Here is a 27,762-nt window from a genome sequence, read left to right on the forward strand (position 1 = left end):
CAAATAGCTGGCACGAAGCCCAAATATGACATTCAGCCCAAAACATGACAATAGCAAATAGTTTTCAGTCAAATACGCGGTAAAACAGTCATTCGGGATGGACTAAGTCACAATCCCCAATAGTGCACGACCCCACGCTCGTCAACTAGCGTGTGCGTCACCTCAGTATAGCACTACGATGTGCAGTCCAGGGTTTCATACCCTCAGAGCATCATTTACAATCATTACTCACCTCAATCCGGTCCAAACTCTAGCCCACGATGCCTTTGCCCTTTGAATCGGCCTCCACTCGCGTTGAATTTATCCAAAATCAGAATCACGGTATCAAAATATGCTAAGGGAATGAAGCCCAAGCGAAAATATGCAATTTACAACATAAAATCCCGAAATTATCAAAACTCGACCCCCAGGCCCACGTCTCGGATTCCGGTAAAAATCACATCAATGGATTCCTTATCACTCCCCGAGTTCATACATAATAAAAACATCAAAATCCAACCATAAATGATCCCTCAAACACCCATTTCTAGGTCTCCAATTTGAAGCCCTAGTTCTTCCATTTTAGGCTTAATTTCCATGATAAATTAGGTAGATTTCACATTAGAATCAAGTTTTAAGTCCATGAATCTTACCTCCAAGTGTTTCCTCTTGAATCACTCTTCAATCCTCTTCAAAAAGTTCCAAAAACGCTCAATAATGGTAAAAATAAACCCCAAAGTCGCGGACAAGATGACTATTTAAACATTCTGCCCAGGCCTGAAATCCTTCTTCGCGAATGCGGTCAACACCTCGCGTTCGCGAAGCACAAATCAACTTTGACCAAAAATTACTCTTCGCGATCGCGACCTTTCCATCGCAAATGCGATGCTTTCCTCAGACCACTTTTCGCGATCGCGTTACCCCTCTCGCGAACGCGATGAATAAAAATACCTCAAGTCCAGCTAACCAAATTCCTCTATGCGAATGCGGTCCACTTCACACGAACGCGATGACCAAACACCCAGCCCTTAGCGAATGTGGGGCCTTCCTTGCGAACGTGAAGGCTTAATCCCGGCCTTCATCAACTTACCCTTCGCGAACGCGAGGATCCACTCGCAAACGCGAAGGTCATTTCTTTATAACACTGATCTGCAATTTTCTACAATTCCAAACATCATGAAATGGTCCGATTGACCACCCAAAACTCACCCGAGGCCCCTGGGACCTCACCAAAACATGCCAAAATATTTCATAACCTCATTCAAACTTGTTCCAACCTTCGGAATGCTCAAAACACCAAATTCGCATCGGATTCAAGCCTAAGAATTTTAAAATCTTTTAAATTACGCTTTTGATCAAAAACCCAACCAAACCACATCCGAATAACCTGAAATTTTGCACACACATCCTAAATGACATAACAAAACTACTGCAACTCTCGAAATTCCATTCTGACCCCTTATCAAAATTTCACCCATCAACCGGAAATCGCCAAAATACCAACTTTGCCAATTCAAGCCTAAATCTACCCCGGACCTCCAAAATACATTCTAATCACGCTCCTAAGTTCCAAATCACATCCCGAAGTTATTTGAACTATCGTAACTCACATCCGATCCCTCTAACACATAAGTCAACATCCGGCTAACTTTTTCAACTTAAGCTTCCGCAAAAGAGACTAAGTGTCTCAAACCTTACCATATCCTTTATGAACCCGAGCCAACCAACCCGATCACTTATAGAACCGATTGACAAAGCAATAAGAAGTAGAAATGGGGGAAATTGAGCGGTAACTCATGAGACGACTGGCCGGGTCGTCACAACCATACTACCATATAACATCATATTCACTGAATTGCCAACAGAAGTTGGCTATAACATTATTTACGGGTTTAGACAAACCTAATAACTTTTACTTAGACTATATTTATTTATAAAAATTTAATATATATATATATATATATATATATATATATATATATATATATATATATATATATATATATATATATATATATATATATATATATTCCAAAAACTAAAATGAGGTATGAGCAGTGACAAATTCAGAGCTCATAAACTTTAAATCATGGCTCCTCTGATTGATTACTGTTAGTAAACTGTATTTGTAAACTAATTCTGAAAAAATAGAATAACATATAAACAGAAAATGTAAACAAAACAAAAGTTAATCCGAGCCCACTGAATTCACAGTGTTTCCTTAAGGAATTTAATCCCCTCTTAGTACCCAAGTTCATGGATTATTTCCTCCCAGGATAGAACGAATTACACACTGGTGTAGTGGTACTTCAAACTCTAGTATTTCAGCGAACACAAAGTTCGGTAGCAAATCACAGTTACTGTTGATTTCTTTGAAGATAAAACAATACAGAAGAAAGGAGGAGAACTCGGAAAATCGTATGAAAATTCTAAGAGAATTGACTTGTATTTATAGCCAATGTTGGGCTGAAAACTGAAGAAGTGCAACTCTTCAGCATGGTTGTTTATGCAAAACGGCCATAGCATAAATGCCATAACATAAATGGCTATTTACTCAATAATAAATCGGGAGAATTGAAAGGGGGGAGGTTAATTTTCAGTTACAAAACTGAAAAACGAAAAACTAATAACGGAATTGGATTTAATATTAATATTGTTGGATTTAATATTAATATTTTGTTATTAAAATGAATATTTAATAACATTTCTGTTAATATTTACTATTAATAAATAAATTTGGTCAAAAAAATTATTCAATCAATCGATCATTTGACCAAATCCAAATTCGAAGCCGAAGCCGAAGCCGAGCCGAGCGAGCGAGCGACGACGACACGAGGCTTGCCTTCTTCTCAACTCTTTAAGAGCTAGAAGAAGAACAATTGCTTATATACCCATTAAAAACTTCTTCCTCTTCCAATATGGGACAATGTCCTTCATCAAGGAGGGAATCTCAAATGAATCTCAAATATTTCATTTTTCCTCCACTTCCCATTCACGCTCTTTTAAGCTATATTAAACTTAATAACCCAACAATCCCCCACATGAATGGGGAATGACTATATCATGGAAATATGCATGAAAATCTGTGTGATTTGCAAGCAAGGATTAATTGCATCTGGATAAGTAGGTTTCCCTTTGAACTTTCCGTAGTGAACTTATGTCGGATATACTCGATCAATCAGCAGATTTGATATCCTTGAACCGCCGAACTTTGGTGTATAGCTAGACAACCAGGAGGTGTTCATGGTTGAAACGAACACAACCAGTTGGTTGTGTGACTTATGGTTCATAAGTGCGTAGAGAACTGGCCTTACAAAATTCTCCTTGAAGCGGCTAACACTTCACACTTACATAGGTGATTCCTAAATTTGTTATCCCGTAGATACACTATTTGATATACCCCGTATCAAATTTAGAAATCATTAAAAAGCCTTAATACTTTATTCTTGGTACTGAATATTGTCTCATCACGAGAATGGACCAAAATTTTAGTTGACAATATTGAACCATCATTAATGACTTTGTTTGATCTCCTTGAACCAAGATCTTGGGATCTCTAGTCTTCTAGGTAGAGTTACCGCTACAATGACTTGTTCTCGGCCATAGTCCCATTTTCCTTGATGAAATATCAACTACCTCTCTAGTTAGGCCTTTTGTAAGTGGATCCGACATATTATCACTTGACTTTATATAGTCAATCATGATTATTCCTCTAGAGAGTAATTGCCTAACGGTTTTATGTCTTCGTCGTATATGACGAGATTTACCGTTATACATAATGCTCCCAGCCCTTCCAATTGCAGCTTGACTATCGCAATGTATGCATATTGGTGCTAGCGGTTTTGGCCAAAATGGAATGTCTTCCAAGAAATTCTGGAGCCATTCAGTTTCTTCACCGGCTTTATCTAAGGCTATGAATTCAGCCTCCTTTGTAGAGCGGGAAATACAAGTTTGTTTGGACGACTTCCAAGATACTGCTTCTTCACCAATAGTGAATATATATCCACTTGTGGAATTCGAATTAGCTGAACCGGTGATCCAATTTGCATCACAGTATCCCTCAATCACCGCAAGATATTTACTGTAGTGCAAAGCAAAGCCCTGTGTATGTTCTAAATATCCTAAAACTTGTTTCATTGCCATCAAATGAGATTGACCTGGATTGCTCGTGTATCGACTCAATTTAATTATAGCATAAGCTATATCTGATCGTGTACAATTCATGATGTACATTAAGCATCCCAACACACGAGTATAATCCAATTGTGATATGCTTTTGCCTTTGTTCTTTGCTAATGCAAGATTCACGTCAATTTGAGTCTTTGCAACTTTAAACCCTAAGTTCTTGAATTTTTCAAGTACTGTCTTAATATAATGAGATTATGACAATGCCAGACCTTGAGTAGTCTTATGGATCTTAATCCCAAGAATTAAATCAAAAACTCCCAAGTCCTTCATATCAAACTTGCTAGTTAGCATACGCTTAGTAGCATTTATGTTGGCAATGTCATTACTCATTATCAACATATCGTCTATATATAAGCAAAAAGTGACTATGTGATTTGGAACATTTTTAATGTACACACATTTATCACATTCATTTATCTTAAAACCATTTGACAACATTGTTTGGTCAAATTTCACATGTCATTGTTTGGGTGCTTGTTTTAGTCCATAAAGGGACTTAACAAGTCTACTAACCTTCTTTTCTTTACCTGGAGTCACAAACCCTTCAGGTTGTTCCATGTAGATTTCTTCCTCCAAATCTCCATTCAAGAAGGCCATCTTAACGTCCATTTGATGAATTTCAAGAGCATACACTGCAGCTAATGCTACTAACATCCGTATGGACGTAATTCTTGTAACTGGAGAGTATGTATCAAAATGGTCAAGAACTTCTCGTTGTCTAAACCCTTTGACCACAAGTCTTGCCTTATATTTGTCAATAGTGCCATCATCTTTCATTTTCCTCCTAAAGATTCATTTAGAACCCAACGGTTTATTTTCAGGAGGAAGATCAACCAATTGTCATGTATGGTTGTTGAATATGGATTCTATTTCACTAATGACTTCCTCTTTCCAAAATAATGATTCCAAAGAAGACATGGCTTCTTTAAATGTTCGAGGCTCATTTTCCAATAAGAAAGTCACAAAATCTGGTTCAAATAAAGTAGACGTTCTTTGACGTTTACTACGTCTTGGATCCTCCTGATTAAATGTACTTTCTTTTATTTCTTCCTGAGGTCGTTTAGATCCTTCACCAATCGACTCACATTCCTTTTTATATGGATATATATTTTCAAAGAACTCAGCATTATCTGATTCTATAACCGTATTATTATGAATGTCAAGATTTTCTGATTTATGAACCAGAAATCGATATGCTTTACAATTGGTCGCATATCCTATGAAAGCACAATCAACGGTTTTCGGTCCTATTTTTACCCTTTTGGGTTTAGGAACTTGCACTTTTGCCAAACACCCCCACACTTTAAATAATTCAGGCTGTGCTTCTTTCCTTTCCATTTTTCATATGGAATGGATTGTGTTTTGCTATGGGGTACTCGATTTAGTATCCGGTTAGCCGTAAGAATAGCTTCCCCCCACAAGTTCTGTGGAAACCCAGAATTTATCAACAATGCGTTCATCATATACTTTAATAAATGATTCTTTCTTTCCGCAATCCCATTAGATTGGGGCATGTAAGGGGCCGTTGTTTGATGAATAATTCCATATTCTAAACATATTTGTTCAAAGGGAGATTTATATTCACCACCCCCATCACTTCTTATTATTTTGATTTTCTTATTAAGTTGCGTTTCAACTTTATTTTTGTATTGCTTGAATGCGTCTATTGCTTCATCTTTACTATTAAGTAAGTAAACATAGCAATATCGAGTGTTATCATCAATAAAAGTTATGAAGTACTTCTTTCCACCGCGAGATGGTATTGATTTCATGTCTCAAATATCTGTGTGAATTAAGTCTAAAGGATTTGAATTCCTTTCAACTGACTTATAAGGATGTTTAACATACTTAGATTCCACACATATTTGATATTTTGATTTGTCGCATTTAAACTTAAGCAATACTTCTAAGTCAATCATTTTCCGCAAGGTTTTATAATTGATATGATCCAAACGTATATGCCATAATTCATGTTGTTGCGCCCCCTTTTTTCCCTCAGCGGAGAGAAGTCCGGGTTTCGACATTCATGGAGGTAATAACTCATTTCCTTTTGGTATTTGGGTATTTTGAAGAGTCGCCACCTAACAGATTATGGTGCGTTAGGGCACCTAGAGCGATTAACTCTTAGACTAGTTTGCATTACTAGAGATTTAGGGTAAGGGCTCGAAATAACCTTGAGGGAAGGTGTTAGGCACCCCTCTCGGTCCACAACGATGGGTCCCGGCCGAACTTATACTTATGTGAATTAGTCCTTTTAACAAATAAATAGTTTAAACACATACTTGCAAATAAAGGCATGTTAAGCACTTATATGACTCAAGTAATGGAACAAGGGAAAAGGTTTGAACAAGTTGTACATATATAAAGAAAAGTAAAGTTTAAACATCGGGAATTGGGAATGAAGGGTCCTAGGTTGGTTGGCCTACAGGATCACTCTATACAATGCCTGATAATCACTCCTCAATGAGGGGCTACACATGACATTAGCGCGTAGTCATCATATCCTTACTACCCAGTTCCCTCCCCTTGGTCATAGCCTAAAGTGTTCTAATAACCTTGATAGATGTCATATGCGTGCACTACCAGTCCCTTCCTTGTGGACCTGGAGGTATTTAGGACCTCCAATTTAGGTAGTTCTAGAACTCCTAAGGTTTTAAAGGATAAAAGTCTAGGCACAAATCAAAAACAATTAGGACTGTACGTAAAGAAGGGACAAATAAAGGCTCACATTTTCACCTCCACAAGCAGAACAAATAACTGCACGTCTCAAACAATTGTTTCAGGTATTTAATAAAACTTAGAACATGATATCTAGGTGAGCAGGAAGTATACAGTATTGAGTTCGGACCAAGCGTCAAAAACCTATTTAGCTTGGCTACTGATTTTAGACATGTGAATGTGAACAGTCTTAAATAATAAAGCGCGGATTTTATAGTTGCAGGATTTTAATCACCCTAGAGTCTTGCCTAAACGCATAACAATGACGTCCTAAAGGCGTGATATCTATATTGATTAGGAATACAGTAAACTAGTAAAATGATTTTTAAACGACAACTTGAGATCCTATAGGCATGCTTTCTAGCAGTATTCGTTTAAGGCAGTGTTTGAAAACATATTAAAGAAACAAACAGATTAATTAATTAAGCCGATTTAGAATATATAAACACGAATTTGAACTAATTTATTTAACTAAACCGATTTTAAGTTCTATAGGCATGATATCTATTAGAGCTGATTTTAATTCCTATAGGCATGATCTCTATTACTAAAGCCATTTAGATTCAATAGACATGGTTTCTAATTATGTAGAAGTAAAGCAAACATAACAAACGCATTTGAATCAACATGGATCCTATAAGCATGGTATCTACCCAATTTACCCATTATATAACTACCCTTCACTTTTCACTAATCACCCCACTGTTTGTTTACAAAATTATTACAGACCAATTAATTAAATAAAGATACATAAATAAATAGGAGTTAATCTATAGGGAGCCTACAGTAGGCCCAAATGACTTTCCAAGCCTCCAATTGTTACATCTCGCGATTTTCGTACGTTAAAAATTTCGTTTTTAGTTAACCAACGTAGACTCGAGGATGAGATCATCTTGACGTTAACGTACTTACGCTATTTATAACAAGCGATAAATAAGTGTTATGAAGGATAAATGGGTACACAGATTAAATAAAACGAGTTTCGTTGAAAGTGACCAATTTGGAATAAAGTACGGGTCGAGCGATAGTACCCGATAATTATGAACTAGTACCATGCAAGGTACCATATGACCATGGTAGTATAATATATAAAGCATATATGAAGTATTTTAAAAATAAATAGAATTTTAAGTAATTTGTGGTAATTAATTAATTATCGGGTAATAGGACATTACCCGATTAACTAATAAGCGGATAAAAACTTAATAATTATCCCCAAACAACGTGGCAAGAAGCCACCAAGATATAAAGTGACTAAGTAGTCACTTATTGCCACCTAGGCATAAGCAAGAATTGGATAACTAACTTATCTGGTAAAGTGGTATCTGAACCAAAAATGACTCCAAGGAAAATGTGATTCTTTCCAAATTGCAAAGAATCAGAAACATTTTGCTCTTAAAATTTCAAACCAAGAACGTAGGAACATCTTTCCAAAACTTCAAGAATCAAAAACATTTTGCTCTTAAAATTTCAAACCAAGAAAGTAGGAACATAATCCATTTGTCCAAAAAAATTTCAAATCCAAAACCAATTTCGTTCCTCAAGTTCAAAGGCGCAGAAGCTTAAATCCAATTTTTGGGTTCTAAATTCAATCCACGAAGGTTTCCGACGGGATACTTATACGGAGTTGTTCCTACTCCAGGTATGTTAAGGTCCTCCCTTCTTTCTTTTGGCATGGTCCATATGATACGGAAGAAACAAGCAAATACACAGTTTCTATAAATTACTCTATCAATAAAAATAGTAGGGGTGTCTATATTCTTGATTCCCCATGAGAATTATTATTATCTTCTGTTCATGGGTCTTAGAATAATACGTAGTTGGAAAAGTTTATCCGGAAGGAATATTGAGATTTTTACGTATTTTTCATGCATTTCACTCATTTATACATGTGCATTGACCCATGACCAGATGGTGTTATATATGTGTATATATGTAAATATATGTATATGGAATATGGAAAAATGTCACGACGTTATATACGCATCACCACTTGATCAGCTGGTATATGTTGATGATGTTGCCCACAATGGACGAGATGATATGATGGGATGCCTTCAGTGGCTTGATGATATTATATACACCCATACCTATGCATGGCACAACATTTTTACGCACGTGCATGACATTATAAACGTTTCAAAATTTATAAAGTTATTCAGATTTAAAGATGTGTTTCCTTATTCCATGTTTCATCCATGTCTTTTACGTACTAATTTTCATGCCTTACATACTCAGTGCATTTTTTGTATTGAAGCTCTATTTCACGGGGCCTGTGTTTCATGCCCCCAGGTGCAGGTAGGTAAGCTAACGGTCCCTCTTCTTAGGATCCCTGATCAGCGAGAGTTAGCGTGCTCCATTTGATCCGGAGCTGGTTTTGATTTTGGCACGAAACGTTAAATATATGTATATGGGTATGACGTGGCTCAGTCCCATCTTTGTATAGTTATATTTTTGTTCGAGGTATATGGATAGTATGTCTAGTTGGGTTGTATGTGGCCTTGTCGGCTTTCAATTTTGGATGTATAATTGTCTATAGCAGCCTTGCCAGCTTGCCCACTATATCCTGCATGTATACATACATATGCCTTGATGGCAGGTTTCTTTCACCTATGTTATTTTTTGTAATGCAACAGATGTTATTCAGGTTCATATCTTAGACACATGCTTAGGGGTGTTTGACAGGTAGGACTTAGACACTCATCGCGGTCCATCGTTGTGGGTCGTGACAAAAGTGGTATCAGAGTAGTTTTGTCCTAGGGTTGTCAACAGAATGTGTCTAGTAGAGTCTTGTTTATAGGTGTGTCGTACACCACACTTATAAAGGAGGCTACAGGACATATAGGATGTTATCCTCTCTTTTTATCTCAGATCGTGCGATACAAGAATTCATGTTCCTAACGATACGTTATATTTTCAGCGATGCCTCCAAAGAGTACGGCCGCCCAGAAGGGAAAGTCCGTGGCTGGTGAGACTACTAGGGGAGCGCCACTTGTTACCAAGGCTCGGGGAGAGTCTCATGGTGAGGTTCCATCTCATACTTCACATACCCCGCCCTTTCTAGAAGAGCTCCAAGGGGCACCATCTCCAGCGCTCGCCCCTGTACATTCAGCACCTCAGCCGGATGCACTGGATTAGGAGATGAGAGATGATATTCATTTATTGACCCGATTATTAGTTGCACGGGCTCGGTGTCAGGGAGTAGGTATTGGTCATGTAGATAGGCCCGTGAGTGCGAGGGTTCATGACTTTATTAATTTAGACCCTTCGGTGTTCACTAGAGCAGATCCAAACGAGGACCCTCAGGTATTTATTGGTAGAGTGCAGAGGACGTTACGGTAATGAAGGCCATTGCAACTGAGTCAGTTGAGCTAGATTCCTATAGACTCCGAGATGTTGCAGTTAATAGGTATAAGTTTTGGGAATTGTCCAGAGGTGAGGATGCCCCTCCAGCAGTATGGTAGGAGTTTACAGAAGCTTTTCTTCGTCATTATCTGCCATTAAAGCTTAGACGGGCCAGAGTTGATAGGTTCTTGACCCTTCGGTAGGGTAACATGAGTGTTCGGGAGTACAGTCTTCAGTTTGATTCATTGGCTAGGTATGCTCCCAGTATTGTATCTAAGATGGAGGATCGGGTTCATCGGTTCGTGATGGGATTAGAGACTTACTTGCTTAACGATTGTATGTCGGTCTCACTTCAGCCAGACATGGATATTTCTCGTATTCAGGCATATGCTCAGGGTGTAGAGGAGCGTAAACAGAAACAGAGGTCAATCGTGAGCATGATAGGGCCCAGAATAAGAGAGCGAGGTCTTTGGATCTTTCTCGTGAGTTTCGAGGTGGTAAAAGATTTCAGGGCCTCATGTTCTTAGTATAGAGGTGAGTCAATTCAGATGAGGCCACCATTGCCACGATGTACTCAATATGGTAAGCAACACACCGGGTAGTGCCTTATGGGGTTAGGTGTTTGTTATTCTTGTGGTTATCCAGGCCACATTATAAGGGATTGTCCGATGAGGGGTGATGCAAGTATAGCTCAGCCGTCGGGATCTGCAGCTGATTCGTCATCATCAGTACGCCCTCTGGGCAAGGTCCCCAAGCAGTAATGAGTCGTGGTAGAGGTAGAGGTGGAGCATCTAGCTCGAGCAACTCTCAGAACCATATTTATGCGTTGGTAGGACAACAAGTCAGGAGTCATCGCCTGATGTTGTTACAGGTATATTATCAGTCTCCTCATATGATGTATATGCACTGATTGACCCAAGTTCCACCTTATCATACATTACTCCGCTAGTTGCTGGTAAGTTTGGAATAGAACCTGAATTGGTTAAACCTTTTGAGGTATCTACACATGTTAGGGACTCGGTGATAACTAAGCAAGTATATAGGGGTTGTATAATAGTAGTTCATGGTCGACCTACCATAGCAGACATAATCGAGCTAGATATGGTAGAATTTGATGTTATAATGGGTATGGATTGGTTGACTTCTTGTCATGCCAATGTTGATTGTAGATCAAAGATAGTCCGATTTCAATTTCCAGGGGAGCCTGTTTTTGAGTGGAAAGGTAATACGGCATCGCCGAGAGGAAGATTCATTTTCTATCTCAAGGCAAGGAAGATGATCAGAAAGGGTTGTATTTATCACTTAGTTCCGGTTCAGGATGTGGAAGTGGAGTCACCAACCATTAAGTCCATCCCTGTGGTGAATGAGTATCCCGATGTTTTCCCCGATGAGCTTCCGGGTCTCCCGCCAGAGCAAGAAATTGAGTTTTCTATTGATCTACTACCAGATACTCACCCAATATATATTCCTCCCTATAGAATGGCCCCCACAGAGCTGAAAGAGTTGAAAGAACAATTAAAGGACTTACTTGAAAAAGGCTTTATTAGACCTAGTACGTCACCGTGGGGAGCACCTATTTTGTTTGTGAGAAAGAAAGATGGTTCCTTATGAATGTGTATTGATTATAGGCAACTGAATAAGGTGATGATCAAGAATAAGTACTCGCTCCCGAGAATTGATGATTTATTCGATCAGTTGCAAAGTGCCAAGTGTTTTTCAGAGATAGACTTGAGGTCCGGGTACCATCAGGTAAGGGTTAAGGATGAAGATATTCCGAAGACAATATTCAGGACTAGATATGGGCACTTTGAATTTCGGGTTATGTCATTCAGTTTGACCAATGCCCCAGCAGTATTCATGGATTTGATGAACCGTGTGTTCAGGACTTTTTTAGATATGTTCGTAATTGTATTTATTGACAATATATCGGTATATTCTTGTTCAGAGGATGAGCATGCTGGTCATCTACGTATTGTGCTCAGAGTTCTACAAAAAAGGAAGATGTATGCAACATTTTCTAAATATGAATTCTGGTTGACCTCTGTAACTTTCCTTGGGCATATCATTTCGGGTGAAGGCATTTGGGTGGATACACAAAATATTGAGGCAGTAAAGACTTGGCCTAGGCCCACAACACCGACGGAGGTTCGTAGCTTCCTCGGTTTGGCAGGTTATTACAGGAGATTTGTGGAAGGATTTTCTTCCCTTTCAGCACCTTTGACAAAGTTGACTCAGAAGGGAGCAAAGTTTTAATGGAATGATGGTTGTGAACGGAGTTTCCAGGCATTAAAGGACAAATTAACGTCAGCACCAGTTCTAACGCTTCCAGAAGGGACCGATAGTTATGTGATCTATTGTGACGCTTCTGGCATTGGATTGGGTTATGTGTTGATGCAGCATGGTAAGGTTGTGGATTATGCTTCTATACAATTAAGAAAGAGCGAGGAGAACTACTCGATCCGCGATTTAGAGTTAGCTGCGGTGATTCATGCACTAAAGATGTGGAGGAACTACTTGTATGGTGCAGGAATGAAACACATAGGGTTTGGATTTTAAAACTTAACTAGAGACATACCAGTTGAAGAAAAGGGTGCAGAATATAAAGCAGATGAAGTTCCAAGATCTAGCCTTGGCTTTCAGCTAGCTAGAACAAGTAGCAGAAGAGAAAGAAGACTTAGAGTGTAAGTGTGCTTTTGTGAACTAATGTTCTGTCCTCAGAAGTGAGAATAGGAAGGAGTATATATAGTAATCAAAAGCTTAGCAAAATAAGGTAAGGGGTCAATTCAGTAGTAATTAGAGAGATTCAAGGAATCAATCACATATAAAAATCAGCAAGTCTTCCCCTTAATCAAGGGAAAATCAAATCAACGGTAAAATCATACTAGATATTTAAGGAAAAGAATCAAGTAAAGTTCGGGTATAGAGTAGATAATTAGGAGTAAATGAACAAAAGTTTCAATCAAGGTAACAATCAATAAAGATCAGCAAATAAGGCAACAGGAAAGCTAATTAAGGCAAAGGGTTCAATCAAAAAATAAGAATCAAAGTTTGTTAATGAAAAGAGTTCAAATCAAATCAGAGAATAAGAATTTCAAATAGCCAAGGAGAAAATCACGTATAGAGTCACAAGTTTAGCAAATAAAATAAGGTAAGAAATGAATAGTCAGGATTTAACACGTAATTTTAACGAAACAAATAGTTAAATCGACACTGATTCAAGGAGAAAGATATAGGTCTTAACATAAATAGTCAGGATGAACACAAGCATATAGAACCAGTAGCAAAACACCCTTCTCTTCTCTCAAATGCTCTCAAACCTAACTTTAATCAAACCTAATCGTCACTCATCTATGGCTATCTCTAGTGGTCTTTCACCACCCCCAGGACTCTATTAGCCTCTCTCACGTTGATATCGCCATCTCCAAGGTCCTCAAGGGACCAGGATTAGTTGGCTTGCATCTATGGTCCCTTTCTCGCCTGTTTCAGGCCGTTCCAGTGTGATTCCGAGTAAGATCGTCCTATATTGACTATGATCTATGGGTTGCTAAGCATGTTTCTTCACCTTTGTGTTGTTCTCTTCGAAACCCTAATTTCTTTTTATGAATCTCTTAGATCTGTACATATCTGAGATGATTTGAACTTGTTTCATATGAGTTTTACAACAACCTTGAGATTCTTTACAAGAATTGTATGATTTTCTTTACAAGAATTGTATGATTTTCAAATGATTTTCAACTTTTTCTAAACTAGGATTTCCGAAAATTTGTTTTACAAAATGTTTGATGATTTTTGAGTGTTTAATCTTCTGCTTCTTATGTGTTTTGACTAATTTCGTAAGTTTGCTACAACTTTAACTCGTTTATACTAAAAAGCCCTAATTTTTGACATTCTTTGTTTGGTTTATGAGTATTGGTGTACTGATTGTGTTCTTGCCCTGGTTCTTGTGATTTATCGTGGTTTTCTATACTTCCTCTTCAATGAAACCATTTAAAAAGGCACTTTTAACATCCATCTGAAATAACTTGAATCCTTTAAAGGATGCATATGCCAAAAGAATTCGTATAGATTCCAGTCGAGCTACTAGGGAAAAGGTTTCATCATAGTCAACTCCTTCTTGTTGTGAATATCCTTGAGAAACTAATCTGGTTTTGTTTCTTACAACTTTTCCATCCTCATTGAGCTTATTTCTGAAGACCCACTTTGTTCCTATCCCAGGAGCGTTTTCAGGTTTGGGTATCAATTTCCATACTTGATTTTTATCGAATTGATCTAAATCTTCCTGCATCGCTTACATCAAGCTCGAGTCTTTAAGAGCTTCCTCTATTTTCTTTGGCTCAATCTGAGAGATCAGTGCTATGTTTGTTTTCTTCTTGAGAGTTCCCCTGGTTTCATTCCCTCATTTGGATCTCCTATGATTAATTTTTGAGGATATTCAGGTTCACTTCTCCATTCGTTTGGGTGAACTGTATGAGCACTCGACTCCTTCGGTGGTTCTAGTGGATTATTGTTGGTTTCATTAGTTGACTCTATCACAACGTCAGATCCATCAGTCGACTTTTGCGATTTGCTTGTCTCCTGGCTTTCTTGAATTTGATCTTCATCACCTACAATAATACCTTTCTCGACCGAGGAGTTATTTTCATCAAATATAATATGCACAGATTCTTCCACACACATCGTGCGTTTGTTGTATACTCTAAAGGATCTACTGTTTAGTGAATAACCCAGAAAAATAACTTCATCACTTCTTGGATCAAATTTTCCAAGATTGTTCGTACCATTATTGTGAATGAAATACTTACTTCCAAAGGGATGAAAGTAACTAATATTAGGACGTTTATCTTTCCATAGTTCATAAAGGGTTTTCTTCAGAATTGACCTTATGAGACATCGGTTGAGAATGTGACATGTTGTACTTACTCCTTCTGCCCAAAAATGGTTTGGTAGAGAATGATCTAATAGCATCGTTCTTGCCATATCTTGTAGTGTTCTATTTTTCTGTTCCACAACACCATTCTGTTGGGGTGATCTTGGTGCAGAGAAATTATGAGTATATCCTTGATCATTACAAAAATCTTCGAATGCTCTGCTTTCAAATTCTCCTTCATGATCGTTTTGGATTGTTGTAATCAGATACCCTTTTTCTCTTTCGACCTTCTTACAGAAAACCTCAAAGTTTCTTAACGCTTCATCTTTATGAGATAAGAAAATCACCTAGGTAAAACGCGGATAATCATCAATAATAACAAAAACATATCCTTTTCCTCCTATGCTAGCAGTTCTAGTAGGCCCAAATAAATCCATATGAAGCAATTGCAAGCGTTTAGAAGTAGATACAATATCCTTATTTTTGAAAGAGTTTCTATTTTGTTTTCCAATTTGACAAGTATCACATATATGATTTCTAGAGAAATTCAACTTAGGTAAGCCAATAACTAACTCATGCTTGGAAAGTTTTTCTATCAGATGCATGCTTGCATAACCAAGTTTCATATGCCATAACCAGGGATCATCATATATGGAAGTTAAGCAGATATGACCATCAATATTTTCAAAACCATCAAGAATGTAAACATTTTCATACCTTTTACCTGAGAGGATTGTTTTACATGTCTCATTTTCAATAGTACAACCTGTTTTCTTAAACATTACCTCATATCCTGGGTCGCATAGCTGACTTATGCTCAGAAGGTTGTAATTAAGCCCATCAAGTAGATAAACCTCAGTGATATCACAGTTGTTATTGAAGGGGATTGTTCCGGTACCGATTATTTTTCCTTTTGAGTCATCGCCAAACTTAACACTTCCTCCGTCTATTTTTGTAACTTCTTTGAACAGGTTTTTATCACCTGTCATGTGACTAGAACACACACAGTTTAAGTACCATTTTCCTTTGCAATTTCTTCTGTAGTGTTCCTGCAAAACATAGTGATTACTTTCTTTTAAGTACTCAAGCTTGCTTGGGTCCTGGTTGGTTAGTGTTACTAGGTTCAGGATCATTTTTGGGTCTCCAAATCCATCCTGAAATATTTGACTTACGAAAATGACAAAAAGAATATTTATGTCCACTTTTATTGCAGTTGTGACACATAATTCCTGACCCATTTTTGGGTCTTTCAGTTGTGTTAGTACTAGTGAACTCAATTCTGGCTGGTCCTTTTCTAGTTGGCTTGTAAGTCGCCTGGTTTGACTTGATAGAACTATGACTGGTGGATTTGCGCATGCTACTGAGTTACATTTGCAATTCCTCAAACTCTTCTTGAAGTACTTCTTTTTCAATTTCACATACTTTATGTTTGAGTTTCCAGTCTTTTATTTCTTTGTTGAGTCTCTTTAGTTCATCCATCATTTTTTGAGACTCTTTCAAAGTGAGATCAAGAATATCCTGCAATTCTTATATCTTTCACAATTATAAGACCTTACCTCACTTGTTTCACCTAGAGCCATGAAGCATTTTTCAATGTTATCTTTGCATTCGTCATCTGAAGTATCCTCGTCTGTCCAGCATCCTGAAAGTTTGTTCATATTGTTTTCTAGAATTGTCATGAAGCAAAGATTTGCTACTTTTTCGTGTTCTGAACTGTCTTCACCACTCCAGCTTCCAAATGATTTATTTTTGTTGAAACCTTTGGAGATTTTTCTTTTTAGATCTGGACATTCGGCTTAAATATGTCCAAATCTTCCACACTCATAGCATTTTCCATCATTCTTATCTTGTTCGTTGTATTGCCTGGTTCGTCTAGGTGGAATCCTTCCTCTTCTCATATTCCTGAATCTTCTCATTAAGTCAGCCATGTTTTTCGACATCATAGTAATTTCTTCTTGAAGAGCTTTAGGATCATCATTGATATCATTCTCAGCTATCTCAGTTGTGGCCTTGAATGCAACTATTTTGTTCTTTTCTTCTTGGTTTGTTTTCTTGAGATGTGTCTTTTCGAAGGCTATGAGTTCTCCACGAAGTTCATCATAAGATAATTTATTCAGATCCTGTGATTCAAGTATGACTACTTAGTTTGCCAAGTGGTTGGTAAGCTTGTAAGAATCTTTCTAACTTGATCACCACTTGTGTATGGTTTGCCGAAAGCTTTTAGGTCGCTAATGATTTTTCTGAATCTGACAAACATTTCCTCAATGGATTCTCCTTCTTTCATTTGGAAGAGTTCATAATCGTGAACCAACATGTTGATATGTGTTTCCTTCACTTTGTTGGTTCCTTCGTATGTAACTTCAAGCTTATCCCACATTTCTTTGGTCGTATCACAGCTGGAGATTTTTTCATATTCTTCACAACTTATAGCATTATAGAACAAATTTCTTGCCTTGTTGTTGACTTGCACAACTGCCATTTTCTCATCTGTATATGAGTCTATATCTTCAGGATCAGTAAGAGGTTGAGCAGCAGTCGGCAGAGGATAGTTTCCCTTTTTGATGAATCTCCACACTTTAACATCATATGCCTTTGCATATATTTCCATACATACTTTCCAGTGGGAGAAATGTTGTCTATTGAAGTATGGTAGCCTTACTTGGGAATTACCTTCTTGGAAAAGTGCTCCTATGATAAAAAAGAAAAGTGTGAGCCTTGCTCTAATACCAATTGAAAGTACAAGAAGGGGGTGAATTGTTTATTTTTAAACTTAATAGCTATCAGTTGACGAGTTTTACGATTAGTCGACTGGATATAAGAACTTGATACTAGTAAAGACAGAGTTTAAGATGCAGAAATTAAATGCAGGAATTAAAGACACCGGAATTTTTATACTGGTTCGGATTCAATGTGAATCCTAGTTCAGTCCCCTTGGGTTGCAAGGGAGTTCTTTTTCAGTGAATGGGTTTCTTTGAGACTACAGAGAATGGTGTGATCTACACCGATCGCTTAGTTCCTATTTCACTCGTTTCTTTTGATACAATGTCTCACCAGTGTTGTTCTCTCTTTCTTCTCTAACTTGTTACACGGCAGATCTAGTAGAGCTACAATATTTGTTTGTAGTAGAATAAAGAGATGGTATTTGGTTCGATCAAAGTATATGACTCTAGGGTACAGATACAAGTTTAAATACTTTGAGATAGGCTTGGTTTTTGGAGAGATTTGCCAACCCAAGAGATTTGATCCTTGGAGAGAAATTGATTTTTTCGAAGAATAAGGCCATACAACAACGGCTATGATTACAAGAGACTTGAATGATTTTCCATATATGCTTCCCAGATCTTGCACCTTCAAGATTTGGATATGCTCGATTTATTTGATTCCTTAAGTATAGGCATGATTGATTCCGTCTTGGCTTTGATTAATTTCTCTAATTCCGAATTGCTTTCCTTGATTCCTTCCATCTCGTAGCTATCCATTGATTGCTTGATCTTTGCTAATCCCGGATTGCTTTCCTTAATTTCCTTGATTGATTGCTTCCATCTCGTAGCTAACCATTGATTCCTTAATCATCTCTGATTGATTCCTTCAGTCTTTGAGTGTTGTCCATGAGTTCCTGCACATAAAACAAATATATATTATTTGCAACATTAAAATCAGATCTAACATCAGTGATATCTTTGTGACCCACTGTCCATGCATCTTTGTAGAACCCTGCTCCATATCCATCAGGCCCAGGACTCGTATTGACATTAATATTGAACATTGCTTTCCTGACCTCCTGTGCAGTTATATCCTTTATCAGCTCTAATTGTTGTTGCACAGCCAACACACTTCTTTGCTTTAGGAATCCCTGCCATGCCTTTCTCCTAGTTCCTCCATTAGTACCTAATAGCTTCTTATAATAGCTGACAAACATATCAACAATCTTCTCAGGATCAGTTTGCAGTTGTTTCTACTCATCATTAATTTGGGTCATTGATTGCACTAATCTTCTCTGTTTAATAATGGAGAAGAAATACTTGGTATTATCATTCCAAGTCTAATTCATGTGGCCTTACTTCTCTGCATCAAGAAATTTTTTGCCGTAAGTGATGATTCTCTGAACTTATCCCTTGCATCTTTCTCCTTCTATTTAAGATTCTGATCTAGTGGTATTTCATGTAGCATAGCTTGCAGTTTCTGCACTTCCTCCCTATCTTTGTTAGCTTTATTTATGACATTGCTAAAATTTCTCTTGTGTAATGTTCTGAGTTTCTGTTTCAAAGCCTTTAACTTCTTTATTATTTGATACATCTTACACCCCTCCACTTGCATTGCATATCCCTCTTCAACAATGTGTATGAAGTCATGATGTTTTTTCCACATGTTGTAGTATTTGAAAGCTTTCCTTTTCCTTGCATGTGTCTAGATCATCTCTACCACTAATGGACAGTGGTCACTCACCCCTTTTGAAAATGCATGAGTTTTACATTGTTCCATGGTATCTATCCATTCCCTATTAACAAACAGCCAATCTATTTTTGAACAAATTCTATTTGTCCCCTACTTGTCATTCCATGAGTACTTGTATCCATTATTTGGTAACTCCATAAGTATGCATTTATCAATACACTCCTGAAATTCCACCACCTCACTGAGTGCTACTTGGTTCCCTCCAATTCTGTTTTCCTACTGCAGTACTACATTGAAGTCCCCCATGATTATCCATGAAAGCTGGCAGGCTATGCTCATCTGGTGGACAAAGTCACATAATATTTTCTTCTCATCTCTGAGATTATGTGCATACACAAATGTGACCATGAAAGTGACTTGCATAGGAATATACTTTATTTGGCAAGTTACTTCCTGTGCAATTTCATTAATGATCCTCACCCCATACCATTCTGATTTTCACACTACCACAACTCTACCATTATTGTGTGATATGATTTCTAGTATTGCCACCCTACAAATATAGCATTAATAGTATTCTCCACCTTATTACTTTTTAGTCTAGTTTCTAGTAGCCAAACTAGTCCAGCATTCTGATCATTACAGAAGAGTTTAACCTCTTTATGCTTACTGAGGCCATTAAGGCCTCTTGTATTCCAACTCATCAGCTTAACCATCCCCTATAGGGAAGATGGTACCACTCCCTCCTTTCATTCATTCATTAGCAGTACTTATTTTTGCCTTATCTTTCTCCAGGTTCTAAAATGTATTGGCCACAGGCACCACTGAATGTGTCTGCTTGACCATATTGGTTGGTTTATGAGGTTGTACCCATCCCTGAAGCCCCTTTCTGGGATTTGGTCTTTGCCATCTGCCATACATATCCTCCCTCCCTATTTCTTTGACCCCCTTATCCTCCTGTACATTTACTATATTCATCTCATTTTCAGATTCTGTTGTGTAACCTTCTCTGGTTGTTTGCTTCCTTCCTGTTCCTTGCCTTCCATTGTTCTCTTGTTTTTCCTTCAAATATCTTCTATATGCCCATACTTGTTACAACTAGAGCATATAGAAGACTTTCACTCATATGTTACTCTTTGTTCAATCACATTACCTTTCTCATTTCTAAAGTAAATCACCTCTAGCAAATTTTCACCAACTTTCACTTCAACCAATAATTTTGCAAAGTTCAGTCCAAGTTTCTTTTCAATATTCTTGTCCACCATGAGAGGTTTCCCTATTAGGCTACCAATTTTGCTCAAACTCTTTGCACTCCAGTACTTAAAGTCCAACCCCAAGTTTGACCCAAATAAGAACTGAAAATAATTCTCTCGAGTAAATTCCATGTTTGCATTCCAAGCCTTAACTATGAATGGTTTGTTATCAAAATGATATATTCCCCCTTGAATAACTTCATTCTTCCCCTCCTTGTTCTCAAATGGAGGGTGTGCTCCTAATAGATAACACACTATAGCATTCCTCCAATATTCAATCTATGTAACAATATCTTCATCTTCTATTTTCACTATCCTCTGTTCCCCCATAGTAGTAGAGTTAACAAACTCAAGCTTAAAGCCATCGTTCGTTATTTTTGGTATATCAAAATTATCCACACAGATGCCTTAGATTTCGATTCCTTACCTGCATTCTTCTCAACCAAGTTCAACTTCATCAGCCCATGATCATCTTCCCCCTGTACCCAAGCTTTTTGTTGCTTCATTCCAATTCTTCACTCACTCCTTAACCGGTGTACTCCTCTGGACTTGTGAGCTCATTTTGCTCCCCTCTCTATCGGAATTAGTTTCCCGTATCACTAATTCAGCTGAATTTTGTTGAAATTCTGCCGGATTAATCACTTTATCGCTGATTGTTTCAATCTCTGCTGCATTGAGCTTAGGATTGGTAACTTCAGAAATCCTTTTCCCATGGTCACCACCTTGGTTCCCACCCTTCCCTGCATTTGTCGCACCCAAATTCACCGTCGGAATCGCAGTTTTTACTCTCCTCCCAGGCGGCATACGTTTAGGTTAAAGTGCCTTGAGAGAGTTTCAAACCGACCATCCACGAATCTTCTTTGCAGATTTTGATCATGTAATATCGCCTGAAGGTTAATACTATGTCACTACTGCTCTGACTAGATTAACCGAGAAGCGTTGGAGGTTAGAAATGCAGTTACAATAAGTAGATGGTCAAAAGTAAAAATAATCCAACAATGATAGATCCTATACATTCAGAATATATAGTTATTTTTATTTTTATGATTAATATAATATGCTCAACCAGTTTAGAATTTAATATAATTGATTGATTTATTTCCAAGCGTTTCACTTTGAATTTATCTCCATACTTTTAATAGTGTAGAAATAATATTACGCTAAGTTAGGTCATTTATCATTTAAAAGATAATTATACGTAATCGATCATAAAACAAGAAATTAATTCTCTAGTTAATCTAGGTTGCACATCTCCATATGATTGGACAAATGTAAAAATATTGTTGGGTGTGTATGAATAAAGTTTCACATGGGAAGTAGAAAAGAAAAATAAGCTACTTAATAGTACGAGTTTTGAGAAAAAACACGCGAGCTTGACCCAGAGCGGACAGTATCACACCATATTAAGAATATCTTTGGACCATTTTAGCCGAACAGATATTTATAATGCCTTCGGTGACGTTTAGTTTGGAATAAGAATATTTTTTGATTATAAGCCTATAATTTCACATCCTACTATATGGAATAAATAGCATATAATTTATACCCATTTTTACTAATATTACTAATTATCAAATTCGAGATAAATGTAATCCCAAGTTTAAATTTTATACCGAGACCCTCTCCAGATAACCAAACAACCAGTGTTTTAATTTTCACCGTCACATAAAATTCACCACTTAACGAAATAATTACTCCATTAAATATGCTAGTTTGGACTTTGCTCTCAACCTTTAAACCAGCAATCTACTTAATTAATTCTGCTTGGTGCCTATGGGAAGAGATGTGAGAAATACTTGAATTCATGTTTGTCATTAATGAATTTCTAAGATACGAAGTTGAGTGATTGGTAATTATCATTACTATATTAATTACTACTACTACTATTATTATTATTATTATTATTATTATTATTATTATTATTATTATTATTATGATGATGATGATGATGATGATGATGATGAAAATCCAACATTATCCAATTAAACCGGAGAAGTTGGAATAATACAGTGATTGATCTGCCAAAAACACGTTAAATTGTTTTAAAAAATGATTTTCGCATAACATATTATGTAGATTTTGTTCATGACTTAAACGAGAGTAATGTAGGGGAAATTTGTTGCATAAATCGACGAAAGCTTATACCAAGGCATGGATAAAGGGATAACTGGTAATTTTCAACTATCAACAGGGAGATTGGACTTTCGTGTTAGCTTTATGACTCATTATACATATCAAAATGTAGTTACTATATGATATCTTTTTGGTGATTCACAAAAGAACAATAAAATAAATAAATAAAAGATTAATATATAAAAGACAACAGATCTTTATAGAGTCAATTGTTTCCTCTATTTAAATTTATTTTTATTAGAGATTTTTTTAATCTAATTGCAGTTAGAGGCGAATTTAAAGTTTAAAATGTATCCCACAAAATGGGATCCACAAGGATAGTATATACATAGACATTACTCTTACCTTGTGAAGTGAAAAGGCTATTTTAGATAGACTTTCGGCACAAAAAATACATTCTAAGGCAGTTTTAAAAAAGAAAACCAATAGTAAAGAAACCATGGGAAAATAATAAGGAAAGCATTTGAAAAAATGAGACATTAACAACAATAAAATAATAAGATAATCTAAGTACAAGAAACAACATGTAGTAATAAAAATCTAAGAATAAAACAATACCATAATAGTACTAATACTACTGGTATGACGAGCTCCAAACGGCGGCGAAACTTCCCCGTGGGAAAGTGAGACAATACTCGGCTACTTAATAATCTTGTGTCTTAATCCGCGATCTCCATCTCCTTCTATCTGAGATCATATCAATGCATTATGTCAGGTCTAATCACATCTTTCCAATTTGATTATTCTCATATACAAAAATGTCAAAACAAAAACTTTTTCTTTTGGCCTATTTAATCTCAGTCTCTTCCATTTTATTTTCCTTCCCCTCTTTCTTTCTCTCCGCATCTTCTTTCTCCAACATTAACCAATCTCCTCCTTTCTCTCTCTTTTCCAGCTATATATAACTACACATTTACAGAATAAATAGCAGAAAATCAGCCATAACTTAAATCTATTTTCATGGACAAAGACTACTTCTCTAATGGTGGAATTCCACCACCCCTCCAATTTGAACCCAAAATTCCATTAAATTCCCTATTTTCACCTCATGAACTAAACTCCATTTCAGATCAATACACCCAATTTGATTCAGCTTTGAGCTCCATGGTCTCATCTCCTGTTGCCTCCAATTCTATAAATTCCAACGATAATTTCGCACTCCACGAATTAATTGGAAAATTAGGCACAATTTGTAGCTCTCCTTCACCTCAACTCACTGATTATGCTGTGAATTATGATCATATTAATAACAGTGATTCCACTATGACTTCATGTTATACTACACCTTTAAACTCTCCTCCAAAATTACGAGATAATATACCAAATTTTGATATTTCGGTTCCAATAAATCTTCCTCAATTTCCTACATTTTCAGCTAATCCAGAGTTTTCACATAGAGCTGCTAAATTTTCTTATTTTGGTAGCTGTAGTTTTAATGGCAGAACGAGTCAATTTGGGACAGAATTGAGTCATAGATCTAGGAATGAGCCTATGGGAAGTGTAAAATTATCTAGAATATCGAGTAGCCCTTCTCTTGTACTACAGAACAAAAATTCAGGCCAAACACAGGAGGAAATGATGTTTGAAAATTTGGATTTGGGCAAAAATTCAGGTCCTAATAATGCCAATTCCAATGAAGAGTGTTCTATTTCTAAGCAAATCCCAAGTGGTGAAATGGGGTTAAAAACTTCAAATGTAATGAATTCTAGGAAAAGAAAAACAGTTTCAAGAGGAAAAGGAAAGAGCTATAATGGGGCTGAAGAAGCTGAAGATGGTACAAAGGAAAAGAGATCTAAATCAACAGAAGGTAATGGGAAGAAAAATGGAACAGTTAAAATGGAGGAAACAAATGGTAGTGAATGTGATGAAACTGAGAAAGAAGGAAAGGAAGAGCAAAAGCCAACAAAGGATTGGATTCATGTTAGAGCAAGAAGAGGTCAAGCTACTGATAGTCATAGTCTAGCTGAAAGAGTAAGCCTCTTAAATTCTTGATTTCTTTTGTGTTTTTTGTTGAACTGTGTGATATCTTACCGTCACCGTTATAGAGGATACATTTTAATTCAACTTAGATAATCTTTTTAACATATATTGTTCTCACAGTCTATTGTCATGTTGAATTGTGTGACTAATACTTAACTCCCATTTGGCCATAGATTTTGGTTGTTTTTTTCAAAGAAATTAAAAACACCGTTTGTTCATGGAATACGATCCGTTTTTTGAAAAATTTTGATTTTTTTTTGAGTTTTCGCCTATTGGGAACATTCAGGATTTTTTGTTGTTGTTGTTGTTGTTGTTGTTGTTGTTGTTGTTGTTGTTGTTGTTGTTGCTGTTGCTGCTGCTGTTGCTGTTGTTGTTGTTGTTGTTGTTGTTGTTGTTGTTGTAGTTTTCAAAAACTGGTTAGGGCAGTTTTTAAGAGAAATATTTTTTTCCACTCATAATACTTCAACTTTTTTCTAAATAAAATGTATGTCCAAACGAAACTTAACTTCTAAAAATTACTCTTCAGTATAACTTTAAAAACTCTTTTTTCAAGTTTCAACCAAATTTATGTTCAAACGCTAGCTTAAATTGTTAGAAGGGGCTTACTTTTATTTACTAGTGTCGGAGGCGAAATTTTGATCTCTAGTATTATCTAATGATCGCTTTGTTTGCCATTTGCTTAGGTTCGTAGAGAGAAGATCAGTCAAAGAATGAAGTTTTTGCAAGATCTTGTACCAGGCTGTAATAAGGTTTGTCCCAAATGCTTCACTAATTTCTTTGTTTCTCATTTTCTTTAAGATCATATGGAGGTTTAACTTCCATTTTAAATCCAATTCTAACCTAAATAAACAATTTTTACCAGGTGACTGGAAAAGCATTAATGCTCGACGAAATTATAAATTATGTACAGTCACTCCAACGCCAAGTTGAGGTAATTCAAGGTTCTGATAAAGAATATAATGAAAGTGGCCCATGACATTGCTTTTTTCTTCATTTAATTGATCAGTGATTCTTAATGCAACATTTTGTAGTTCCTATCCATGAAGTTGGCTTCAGTGAACCCAAGAATGGATTTTCACATAGATAATTTCCTCTCAAAAGATGTAAGTTTTTGACAAATCAGCTATGTTGGATGGACTCTCCAAAATGCCGCTGCACCCATGTCGGATCCTTCAAAATGCACTACTTTTGAAGGATCTGACACGCACCGAACGCATTTTCGGAGAATCCGAGCAACGTAGCAAATCAATGAATGGCTTCCTTGTAACATTTATATTACATTCTAATTGAATTTTATGGGGTTTTTTTTTTTCTTTCAGATATGTCAACCAAATGGCTCTTTTTCCCAACAAGTGTTCCCGCTAGATGGATTTTGTGAAAATCTTACTCAGGTAATTAACCTATTTCAACTACTCTGCAGATTACTATTCATATATATATATGTCTTGACAGTAAAAATATTTGCATTTTCTAATTTAGTTTTTGTCAACTTTCTTGATTCAGCTTCACACAATCTGTGAGGATGAACTGCAAACAATTGTTCAGATGGGTTTTAGCCACCAGGATTTAACATTACAGTCACAAGCTTTTCCTGGTAAGAAAAGGGGAAGCAAATTTTTGTTTTTTTATTTTATTTTATTTTTGGAGGCGGGGGAAGAAATTATGGGAAAGTGCAGAATTCAGTATTTCGGGGGTTGACTATGCTTGAAAAACAAGCATAAATAGAGTTAGATATGCATTTTAGAGCTCACGACGTCTAAATTCTGAATTTGTCACTGGGACTTGCACTGCTTATACTATGAATTCTAGCTGATAATGAGAAAAAAATTAACTTGTGATTAATACATTTGTTTCTTTTAATGCAGCGCCTAATTCGACGTCTTAACATGAAAATTGAGATGTAATCACCATTCATTTGTCCACAAGACCACAATTTACCCCACAGGAGAAAGAGACTGCTTGTATATAAGCAGAGATTTTTAGTTTAAATCTGCTTCATAAATTACTAATTGACAAGATTAAGTGTAGTCTTAAGGGATTTATTTTCCTACTTACTGTAATCAATAATTGGTTTAAGCATTCTAATTTTTACTTTGGATGAGTTGTAGTATGTACTGTATAATATTAGGAAAAAATAGTTAATTTGGGTGCATAATCTTAACAGCACCTCATGTAAGATACATTTCTCTGTAAAGCAATAAAAATAGAGATATTATTACGAGCTTTCATTTTCCAAATCATTGTCGATTAGTTTTCTTTTACATAATCATATCAATTGACAAGATATATCCCAAATCTTCAAAACATTTGCTTATGGTTGGTGTCAAATTATACAGTGATTAAATCAGAAAATTTCCAACCATTTATGATTATTTAGTTATGTTGTAACCAGCTGTATTAGTGTCCTTTGCTTAAAAGTCTCATATGAAATGATTAATTTGTTACAACTCTGAAGTTAGTGTGAGATGGGAGTCAACCATGAACAACAACAACATACCTAGTGAAATTTTACGAATGGGGTCTGGGGAGGGTAGTGTGTACGTAAAATCGCAGATCTTACCCCTACCTTGTGAAGGTAGATGAACAGTTTTCGATAGATGCTAGGCTGAAAAAATATATAATAGTGGAGTATGAAAAAGAAACAATAACAATAGCAAGAAAAAATATGAAGTAACAACGGCAAGAAAAATAGGGTAACTGAAGCAAACAACATGCACTACTAGAAATCTCGGAATAAGAGAAAGCGGGTGTAATACTAATACTATTGATATTAAAAGAAAAACCTACTAACCCTCTACCCTAATTCTTGACTTTCACATCCTCCCATCAAACATCATGATGGTACATATTTTTTTTGATAATGATGGTGTTTGAATCACCTTGCGTGCATATCGACTACTTTAA

General features: G+C 36.5%; 3 protein-coding genes across 3 annotated transcripts; 1 reads left to right on the plus strand and 2 right to left on the minus strand.

Moving 5' to 3' along the window:
- Positions 1-14,191: 14,191 nt before the first annotated feature.
- On the minus strand, positions 14,192-14,515 carry LOC142163000 (putative mitochondrial protein AtMg00820). The gene has a single exon (XM_075220244.1). The coding sequence runs from the start codon at positions 14,513-14,515 to the stop codon at positions 14,192-14,194; it is 324 nt and encodes a 107-aa protein (XP_075076345.1).
- Positions 14,516-16,893: 2,378 nt separating this feature from the next.
- LOC142163001 (uncharacterized) lies at positions 16,894-17,705 on the minus strand. Its single transcript, XM_075220245.1, has 2 exons — positions 17,283-17,705; positions 16,894-17,217 (listed from the first exon to the last, which is right to left on the minus strand). The coding sequence occupies exons 1-2, from the start codon at positions 17,703-17,705 to the stop codon at positions 16,894-16,896; spliced, it is 747 nt and encodes a 248-aa protein (XP_075076346.1).
- Positions 17,706-23,661: 5,956 nt separating this feature from the next.
- Positions 23,662-27,079, plus strand: LOC107820619 (transcription factor bHLH62). Its single transcript, XM_016646934.2, has 7 exons — positions 23,662-24,849; positions 25,542-25,607; positions 25,721-25,789; positions 25,890-25,961; positions 26,178-26,249; positions 26,362-26,452; positions 26,724-27,079. Exons 1-7 carry the CDS (start codon positions 23,839-23,841, stop codon positions 26,741-26,743), a joined length of 1,401 nt encoding a protein of 466 aa, XP_016502420.1. The 5' UTR covers positions 23,662-23,838; the 3' UTR covers positions 26,744-27,079.
- Positions 27,080-27,762: the final 683 nt, after the last annotated feature.

Source organism: Nicotiana tabacum, chromosome 8 (genome assembly GCF_000715075.1).
Source record: "Nicotiana tabacum cultivar K326 chromosome 8, ASM71507v2, whole genome shotgun sequence".
NCBI classification, from domain to species: domain Eukaryota; kingdom Viridiplantae; phylum Streptophyta; class Magnoliopsida; order Solanales; family Solanaceae; genus Nicotiana; species Nicotiana tabacum.